The 10,661-nt window shown below is 37.7% G+C and overlaps 1 protein-coding gene across 2 annotated transcripts; it reads right to left on the bottom strand.

Moving 5' to 3' along the window:
- Positions 1–1,030: 1,030 nt before the first annotated feature.
- hrh1 (histamine receptor H1) lies at positions 1,031–10,101 on the bottom strand. Of its 2 annotated transcripts, XM_015055283.1 has the most exons (3): positions 8,981–10,101; positions 5,626–5,691; positions 1,031–5,039 (listed from the first exon to the last, which is right to left on the bottom strand). In XM_015055283.1, the coding sequence occupies exon 3, from the start codon at positions 4,884–4,886 to the stop codon at positions 3,201–3,203; it is 1,686 nt and encodes a 561-aa protein (XP_014910769.1). In that variant the 5' UTR covers positions 4,887–5,039; positions 5,626–5,691; positions 8,981–10,101; the 3' UTR covers positions 1,031–3,200. The 2 variants fall into 2 exon arrangements, with proteins under 2 accessions (XP_014910769.1, XP_014910768.1); XM_015055282.1 differs by lacking the exon at positions 5,626–5,691.
- Positions 10,102–10,661: the final 560 nt, after the last annotated feature.

The raw sequence follows: 10,661 nt of genomic DNA, 5'->3' as shown, positions 1-10,661 counted from the left end.
AGCAAATTACTCTCTAAATGATGTTATGTATAAAAATGGGAATGTTACAGTACGTATTGAACACAGTTACTTAAACACTTTGCAGGAACGTCTTTCTTGATAGCTGCATTTAGGTAGCAACCACAAGTAATCCTTAGGTGTGATATCGACCCGTTCTTCTACACAAACTGCCATCAACTTGAAAGGTCCAGGGTTTCTATGCACTCCTTCAGTTCTTTCTAATTGGAATCAAGTCGGGTGGTTAATTGGGCAACTTTAGAGGTTTTACTTCCTTTCTTTCTGAAACCAATTAAGAGTTTCCTTGATAGTGTGTTTGGGACTCATTTAATCTTCAGATCATAATCAAGAACTGCAGCATTAAGGATTGTGCCCCAAACAAGTGAATTCGAAAGTTTAATGAAGCAAGAAGAATTGGATTCTTCTTCTTGTAAAGGGTATACCTGGCCATTGTCGGTTTTATGGTGAATTTAAGTTCTTCCTGCTTTTGGTTTATTGCTTACATGCCATTCACTGAAACATTCAGAGGATTAGAAGTACCGACATAGCCACTGGCACTTCTATGTTTAGCAACATTTGGAGTTTTTAATTATATTATCATACAACTTTGTACAATACTTTGGTAAAGAGAACTTTTTATAGCCGATCAGTTAATATTAATCTGGCTGAAATTGATTTACAGTAGGCAGTAGGAATGCTTTCTACAGAGCTTTACTGGTTTCTTGACTTCTGATGTTTTTTTGCAAACCATATTCAGAACATATTCCATGTTATTACCATTACCCCCCAATCTCCTTATTTGTGGATTGATTTGCTTTGATTTCTCTGTACTTGTGGATTACTTGGGTTTTTTGTCAATGTCAGGTGTGAATTTTCTGTAACCTACATCAGAAATATTTAAACTGGGAAAACAAAATGTGGTTTCTGAGCTGACAATAATTCTATTTAATTATGTTGAGTCTATTCACAAAAGTTTTCTGAAGACACAATGTTGAAATGTGAGTGTATACCACATATGAAAGGACAAGTTTTATTTAAAATCATGTTTAATTAATGAAAAAATCAAGGAAAATCACAGAATTACCAACAGACTTAAGTGTCATGTTGTTTCATGTTATTCATTTTTAACAACTTTAGAACACAAAATAAATTAAAACATTTTCACATAGCTCTAAATAAAAAATACCGCAGTTTGCTGTAAACTTGAACTCTTACTCCTGGCTATGAATGGAAATAGAAACACATTATAAATAGAACCGTCATTGATGCTTGCTGGGATTTAATGATTTGTTGACATGTATATACAGTAAGTCCAGAGTTATAGGTTTAATTCCTTTAAAAGCATGTTTGGATTGTATTATGACAAAATATTTTTGACTCAGTTCATGTTCATTTGAAGGGATATTTTTGATTTTTATTTTTAAAGGGAGGCTCTATGGGGTTCTTATCCATCTTATAACACTCTACCCTCATTGGTATTCCTGGTGCACGTGTAAAACAAACCTTAAAATGAATGCATATGTAATAGCTGTTGCACAATATTCCACTAATATAACTTGAGGGAGAAAAAAATCCAATGCTTAATTTCCATTACTATAAAATCAGTATAACTACAGCTTTTCTTAATATATTCTTTATTTTTAATTTTTTTTTTTTAGTTGACTATTAGTTCCTATTCCCCAAGGGTGCAATTATGACACAGGGGCTCATTTCTGGGAGCTACTCTTCACCAAACTATTCAAGTGAAGCAAATGTATATTATTTCACACAAGTCAAAAGAAATCTTTGGAGAAATTAGCCTCTCAAACTAACTTGTGAATATTTACAGCAAAGCTGGATGAGAATTCAAATTTATCTTGCCTTCACTCACAAAGAGGAGGATAGTAAGAAAGATACTCAATACATTGCTAAAGAGGACTGTGTCAAAACATACATGGCATCATGGGGTCACAGATCCTACTTAGAAATAGCAGGACATCATGTCAACCGTTTGTGTATGGTATGTCACAAAACAAATCTGTTCTGCCCTACGAAACAAGTGTAAAGTTGGTTAAATTAGAGCAAAGAGCAAAGCCAGTTTCTGATATCATATTCCAGTTTCAAAACTTCAATTGCATTTCATGCAAGCAGTGTTTTATAAAGTTTTAGACCGTTGTCACTTTTGCATTGAAGGTTATAAAGACAGTGGCCTGCTCTGTAGCAACTTGCAACATTGAGTTAAGTAAAGGCACCAAAAATAACTCAAGTCAAGAAGTGTTAAACAGAATAAAACTGCATGTTTTCTAACCAATATAAAATTCTTGTTCTCCACTGTTTATGTTTGGACTTGAGACAAAAGTTATGCTATTTCCTTTAAAAAGTCTTCTTAAAAAGTTTTAATTTATTTATAATAAAGCACCAATTCACAACAAATGTCATCTCAAGATACTGTAAAGACAAACAGATCGTAATCATAAATCACAGTTTAAATCCAAATAGATACATTATAGTTCAGTCCAAAATATAATGCAGTGCAGTTCAGTTTATCATACCAACTGGTAAAAAGTTAAGGAAGGCCATCAAATTATATTGAGTGATAAACTTTGCAGCAATACCTCCTCCTGAGCGACCAATTTACAACAAAAGACGATTGATTGCATTGAGTCATTGACTAACAACGAGCATGGATGTGACAAAAGGAGAGAGTAGTGTTATCATGAGCTGTATATATTTTTTAGGGAACTGACTTACTTTAGGTTGGAAAAAAATCAATTTTCCGGCTGGCTCTGCTCTGCCTAACCACTAATTACCACTCTGTGGTCATAACGTCTTTCTCTTTACGTCTTTACGAATGTGACATTTTTCTCTGTTTACTGCAAACATGCATTTGATATTAATAACAACTCAACTAACTGTAAGATAATCCAGCTTCTGCTCTTAAGAATGAATTCCTTTATCTCTGGACACAGTGCAATAATATCAGCAAAACAGACAAAAATAAATAACATTTTACTCTAAAAGACTCTTTGTAAAATGGCGAGTTACAAAAATAAAATCTGTGACTTAATGTACAAAACAAGCTGCCACCGAAAATATGCTTTTACTTTATCAACGATAAAAAAAAACATCCAAGACCATCAACTTTTTTTTTGTATTATCTATTATTTTTGGTAACACTTGAAGAGCTTAGATTTCGTGACTCTTTGCTCTTGCAGTCACATCAGTCACAAATTGATCTTGAGAATATTTTTGAAAACGCGTTTAAAGTTTCCATTGCAGAGTGGGTATATGAAAGGGTTCAGAGTGGAATTGATGTAACCAAGCCAAATGGTGAACATGTGAAGATCGTGATGCACACACTCTGGGCAGAAAGCCATGACCATGAAAACTATGAAATAAGGAATCCAACACAGCAAGAAAGCAGCGATTATGAAACCTAGCTGCTTGGCAGCTTTGTGCTCCTTATGAATCCTCAGACTTTGAATTCGATGTCGTGATTGGTCTATAAACCTGTGCCACGCCTGTTTCAGAGTCACTCCATTATCCGAGTCTATTCTGGTGTCCTCGACTCCTTCCTCCGGCCACGGTAGCGCCTGACTGGGGTCGTAGCTGTTGCAGAGCACATCTGTGTACCTCTGCACGTCTGACACTGGACTGATACCGCAAACTCCACTCACAGAGTTTGTCACTGTGACATGGCATTCATTGAGAGAGGCCTGATGTTTGTTCTCATTGTTTCCACCTGAGCATGCCATATCCTGCGGCGCAGACGACTGGCTCAGGGGAATCTCCGGTCCTGGCTGCCTCTCTTCAGGCGACAGGGAGCACGTTTTACCCCTCCGTGCCATTCTGAGCCGCTTTGTTGTCATGGAAAGAAGTGACGTCTGTTGGCACTTTACGCCTATTTTTCTGTGAGTTCTAAAAGAAGCAGATTTAGTTTTCTCACCATCTTCAAGTGAATATGTTTGAGCTAGAGTGTTCTGATCTAGCAGTCTGTCTTTTTTTAGTTGTTTGAGGGAAACCTCTGTTTCGTTCCCGAGGGATTTGGAGTCATTTTTTTTAGGGCTTGGGGCATTGCCTCCATTCTCATTTTCTCCAAATGAATCTGCTGGATGAATGATTCTCTCTCTGTCTCGTAGATGCTGCCTCACCGCCAAGTAGATGTGTGTGTAAAACCACAACATCAAAATTGAGGGTACATAGAAGTTGAAAACAGCTGTTATCACCTTGAACCACGTAACAAAGCGAAAGTCTGTGTCACATTTGTTCTCCTCCTCAGGTTTAAGGTCCACATGTGTGAACGACCTCCATCCTAAAATAGGGATTATCCACATCATTGAAAGTAGCCAAGCCCCAGAGATCATCAAGCTCGCTTTTCCCCGTGTTCGATACTTTAGGTATTTCAGAGGTTGTCTGACTGAGCGGTACCGATCCAAACATAAGATAAACAAGCTAAAGATTGATGCTGTGCTGGCCACATAATCCATGATCAACCAAAACTGGCACACCGCTCGCCCCAGACTCCACTCATCCTCCAGGAGATACATCAAGTTCAGGGGCATAACTGTCGTTCCCACAATCAGATCCGCCACTGACAGGCTAACAATGTACAGGTTTCCCACCGTGTGGAGAGTTTTTTCTTTCTTCACTGCATAGAGGACAAGCAGGTTCATTATGATGGTGAGGAGCGATAAGAGGCCCAACGACACTCCAAGGAGAGCGTTATGGAGTGAGTAATGCAGGGTCTCGGTTTCGTTGAGCCTTGGATCATCACCATACGGATGGTTGCTCCAGCTTCTGTTGCTGTTGTTGACATAGCTGTTGGGGCTGAGGTCCAGGAAGTCTGCAAAAGGTGATAGACCAAATTCCATCATGTTAGGTGAGATGAAGTCTTCTGTATCCAGTCTCATTCTGGACAGCTGTTGGTTGTTTGGCCATTAGATTGAAGCCTTTTATTTCTTGTGTCTCCCTGTGCTCCGGTTACAGCAGAAACAACAGCCAATCTTCAGTGCTGGTCAGTGTTTCCTTTGTCCCTTGGTGTATGTTGTTCAAAATCCAAATATCTGCAACACACAAAGCACAACAAATGAGCCTTCTGAAATGTATACATTGCATAAAATTTGTTGAGTTGATATAGTGAAGCCAAATAGTAAAAACTTTGAACATATCCTGGTGCAATTTTACTCCATCATCCAAAAAAGAAAAAACATCAAACAGCCGTTAACCTAAAAAGACCAGGCCTTTTATTCAGAGCTGCAACCAAAAGGCCAATTGTTACTTTGGAGTAGTTGCACAGATTTAAGGCTCATGTAAAAAAAAAAAAAAAAAAAAAAATATTAAAATTATTATTAGTTGTGCTCAGCTGGAGAACTGGGCAAATTTGTTCATTTTCAAAGGCCAGCAAGATGGAAGAACGAAAGAAAACAAAACTCAAATGAATTTATATTTGTTGTTTGCCACATACACAACTAACATGTGTAAGGAAGTGATCTGGTTAGACGACATTAGAAAAGTTACATATTTTAGTCCACATCACCCTAAATACAACATTCCAACAGAGAAACATGGTGGTGGTAGCATTATGGTAAGGGGATGCTTTTTTTCCATCAACAAAAACAGGAGCGCTGGTCAGAGATGAATGGAACTAACCTGGCAGAAAACATGTAAGAGACTGGCCAAACTGGGGCAGAGATTCACCTCCCAGTAGGTCAATGACTGTAAACACAAAGCCACAGCTTGGTTTAGATCAAATTATATTCATGTGTTAGAATGGTCCAGTCAAAGTCCACACCTGAACATGAGAATCTGCAGTAAGACTTTCAGAAAATGTTGATCACAAACTCACTCAGTTTGAGCTGTTTTGACAAAAAGAAATCAGTTACATTTAGTCTCTGGATGTTGGTAGAGACATATCCCAAAAGACCTACAGCTGTAATTGCAGCAAAATTATTGACTCAGCAAGGCTGATTATAAATGCACCTCTCACATGGTGAAAATGTCACAATTATGTACTCTGTGTTTGAAGTTCAAGGTGTCTTTGTGTTTGAGGCTATAAAGCGACAAAACGGATGAGTGTGTGAGTGGTATGAATACATTTGCAAGAAACTGTAAGAATATAAGACACAGACCGTCAACAGGCTAAATAAAAACAAATGACTAAAATCACACAATCCTTCACACTATTTTAATGTATTCTGTCTTCTAGTTTATATCTTGTAGCAAATATTAACTAAATTATTTTCTATTTAATTTCAGTGGAACTTAAATGGGGTTTTGACCTCAGTCACAGACAGACAGAAATGACATATTGGTGTGCATTTTCTTGGATTATTTCAACAGCAAACTCGGCAGCTTTGAAGAGAGTTAAATCTGTGTTCATCTCTCTCTCATTCACTGTCCAGCTGGCTTTCTTCAACACTTACACGAGGAAAGGGCAGCGAGATGGGATTCCATCACCAACCCAGCAGCAGAAAAACTGAGCAGAAAAGGAGCCACTGCTAAAACGTCTCCAGTGCCATATGATGGATGTCGTGTCCCAGGGTTTTCAAAATCATACACAGCAACACTTCTGGATGATGAAGTGCTCCAAGTGATTTTAAAACATATTGCCGTGGTGCTGGAAAACATTCATCTGTAGCAGTTGGGGGTATCGATTTTTTATGAGAACGGACTAAAATAAGCCAGTTGCCATGGGTGCAGGTGACGTTGTTTGTTTATAGATTCAAATTTTTTAAATATTTTAATTGAACTCCTTTTCATTTCGACATTTCTGTGGTCTTTGCCAATTTAAAAGCATAAATATTTAAAATCAGCGCACCATTTAATCAATTGGCATGTCAAATGCCTTAAAATACCAAACCTGCATTCAGAAAAATAATCACAGATTTCACAGTGCTGATAAGACCTACATTAGCATAATAATGTCATCTGTCGGTCTGTTTCTTTTCAATCGGTTTGTGTGTATACATGGTTACTCATTGATGACATAAGCAGCAGGAGGAGAAAAAGATCCTTTCTAAGGCTTAGTGTTCAGTGTGGAGGAAAAAAACACACACAACCCGCACTGAGAGCTGAGAGGGTTGGTGGTGCATCCATAACAACTCTCATCGTGGTTTCACATTAATGGAGAAAGCTTTTTACAGGGAGTTAAGGTGAACAAGCAAATTTTTTTTTTGTGTGTGTGTGTTTTTGTTTTCCACCATGTTTTAATTTGGCCCAAAACTTTTAGGGGCTTACATCAGAATCTGACATGGGAAACCAATTCCAGTTCAAAGAACTTATAAAATAAGTAAAACAATAAATTGTATAAGCGATGTTATTTTTATGAATAGAATAGAATGATAAAAAGATTTGCACAAAACAACAGACTATTTACAATATGAGATGGGCGTCCAGATGTCAACAGAAATGTAATTTAAAATGAGAACAACTTTGCAAATAAATGTACAAACACCAGCATGTATGTAGACACTTATTGAATTTGTCGGGACCAGCGATGATAATATAATCTGTCTAAGGAAGGATCTATGATAACAGATCTTTGTGCACTTAGGATGCAGCTGAAGGTGCTCTCCAGTTCACTTTATCTAGTCCAGAGGACTCCAAAGTGCTTTGGTGGTAAGCTACATTGTAGCAACCGCTGCCCTTGGCCCTCTTAGCACCACCAGCAGGCAAGGTGGGCGAAATGTCTTGCACAAGATGCATAGAGAGGACAAAGTGGGGATTCTGAACCGGCAAACCACCAGCTACAGGTCGAACTCCTCCCTCCTGAGTCACCTTCACCCCAACTCACCAGGTAGTCATACTTGGTGTCCCTGGTGTGCAGGGTTTAAATGTGGATACAGAAAAGTTGGACTGGAATACATAACTAGTTATGAATGCATAACTAGTCAGTAGTTTGACTGCTGCACAGGCACAACTAAATCAGTAACAAAATTTTGTCGGTATATCAAATTTCACTGTTGAGAATCAAATAAAATTGAATTTATTGTACAGATAATTAAAAAAATATGAAATCCAATTTCAACAGTAAGACTACTAGCATAATTATCACATCATAGATATTTTTCTATTTATGATCACAGTAGTTTATATCTGTTTTTGTTTTTGTTGTTTTATATTTATATTTTGAAGACATTGAGCCAACATTTGCTATAAAACTTAAAAATGTGTTCATTCTTGAATAATCTAAACTACTAATTAAATTTTTTGAGGCTCATGCTTCTCTGCTGACCTGTTTCTCCGCCTCAGGGCAGCTGAATTGCTTATACCTTGGGCAGCTTTAAATATAAGCATTACAGTTGATGGATGGATGTTTTTTCATCTTTCACCCATTTGTAAACAGAAGCGAAGCCACATTCCAGTTTTTTTTTTTTTTTTTTTTTTTTAAGTAACATAAACATGACTGTGAAAAGGGAAGCAGAGGCTGTAAACGTGCTGTCCCTTATGTCCTGATGACATCCCGTAAAGAGAGCTCAATAAAAATATTTAATTTAGCAGTATCACCTGAAGCTTCCATAAATATTACTGGTGTTAAATCTGAGGTATATATTTGTGTATCATTCCCATCTCTATGTACCTGCCTCCGCAACACAAGCATTTAGGTACCGTCTTACTACAGACAACGAGACTATGTAAGGATATGAACAGCAGGGAGAATAAACCTGCTGTGCGCTGCACGTAGGCTACAATGCAATCATGTGTAAAGAATGCAAAATGTTTAATTTCATTACAGAAAGGAACACACAATAATTATTGCGTCGTTTGTCCTCTTGCAGCTCAATAGGGCGCATCTATCAAAAAATATTATCGGTAGACGCGCAGGAAGACACCTGTTGAGAAGCGGCGGTGATAATGTTACACAAGGAACTTTCTTTTCCTGCCAAAACATCCACAAAATGCGCATTTTCTCTACAATTTGTCAAAACCACTCCATAAAAAAGTTTCACTTTAAAAAAACAACAACAACAACAAAAACACAACTCATGCGAAGTGTTAGACTTACTGTAAGAGATATACGCTCAGTAAAATCCTCTTCCAAGCTGTTTTCCGCTCAGGAATCCGAAAATGAGTGGGAGACAGGTTGGAATTGGAAAAGGATCGTTATCATCCCTCCCTCAGCTACGTCCTTCCTCCTCGTTCACGTCTCTGGGCTGAACTTTGGAGTTAGTATGATAAACCGGCGAACAGCAGCACGTCAGGCTGTAGGAACGGGGGTTTTACTGGGAATGGCGCATAATCATTTGCAGTGCCATGATTCAGAGGATGATTCACTGGACAATTACGCGCAGACTGTGAGCAACTTCCTCATAGTAGCCTGTTAGACCTGGACTTTACTGTAAATAATAAAAAGAAATTGGATGCCTCCAGATCTCGAGAAATAACAGCGCTTATCAGAGGAACGTGAATTAATTTTCGTTTGTGCAAGAATTATGTTTGTCAGAATAACTGGAGGAATAATTTGCGTTTCCAAGACCACGAGAATTGTGCGCATCATGAAACAAACCTTCGTTTAGGAGTAACAGAGAGATCTCTTCAGGGGTTTCTAGTCAAACACTGATAACTGTTAAAATGTGGAACATGAGAAAAAATTTGACTAGAACTCAAGGATTTAAAAAAATATATTTTAAAAAAGCGATGCTAAATGAACATCTTGTTCATATTCATATAAAGCCAGCGTTTTCGGACTCCGTCTGCTGGTAATTGAATGTCTGGACAACTAATGAGCAAGCTTTGGCAAATTTATTGTCACCTTGTAACAGCTCTCTGCCTGGTGCAATCATTACCTGGATACAACACTAATACGGTCATGCGTATTTTTTTATTTTTTATTTTAAGATACATGCAGACATTTGCAGAGGGAGCCAAACATTTTATTTATAATTGATGAGAGACGGAAGTTTTCACTCTGACATCATGGTAAAGCGAAATAAAGAGGGCAGAACTTCCTTATTGTCAAGGGTTTTGCAAATCAGTGCATAATAAAAAAAATGAATCTGGCCCATGTTAGGTTTTGATATTTCAAACCTCATGGGTCTGAAGCAGGGGTCTACAAGTCCAGTCATTGAGGGCTGGTGTCCTGCAACACTGAGATGTTTCTACGCTTCAACACACCTAAGTCAAACAATCAGGTTACAAGCAGGATTCTGGATAACCTGACTGCATAATGACGAGGTGATTCAGTCATTTGATTCAGGTGTGTTGGACCAGGGACATGTCTAGAAGTTCAAAGACACCAGCCCTTCTGGCCTGGAGTGGAAGAGAAAAGACACACAGCAGATTACACACTTTCACTAAATATTACATAAAAACAAACCAGAATGGAAATTTTATTGTGAAAAAAATATGAGTGCATGCCATGATTCCAAAGAATAGAGATCAACAATTTCCTGCAATTTTTTTTTCTTTTTTTTTTTTTTTTTTTTTTTCCAATCAAATGACTTTATTGCAGTCTGGCATCTATATGTCGGAGATTTTGACCACAATTTGTGCAGCTTCGGTTTTTTTAGGTTTGCAGAAATATTGCTTTTTAAGCCAAATTGGACATTCATGATAGGAACCTAACCATTCAACCAAACATCAAAGGGTTACTGAAATAAAACATTGTGGTTTAATTTGATATGAGCCATATAGCTTGACATATGGATCAGACATTTGAAGGTCATATGTCTGTGCTTTTCAGACAT

This window comes from Poecilia latipinna, unplaced genomic scaffold (assembly GCF_001443285.1).
Source record: "Poecilia latipinna isolate Pla-1442-1.1 unplaced genomic scaffold, P_latipinna-1.0 Scaffold1307, whole genome shotgun sequence".
Taxonomy (NCBI): Eukaryota; Metazoa; Chordata; class Actinopteri; order Cyprinodontiformes; family Poeciliidae; genus Poecilia; species Poecilia latipinna.
The sequence above is the reverse complement of the archived record's forward strand: the minus strand, read 5'-3'. Positions and strand labels throughout refer to the sequence as shown.

Coding starts and splice junctions, on each gene's coding strand:
- hrh1 (XM_015055283.1), bottom strand. CDS start 4,886: ATGAGACTGGATACAGAAGACTTCATCTCACCTAACATGATGGAATTT.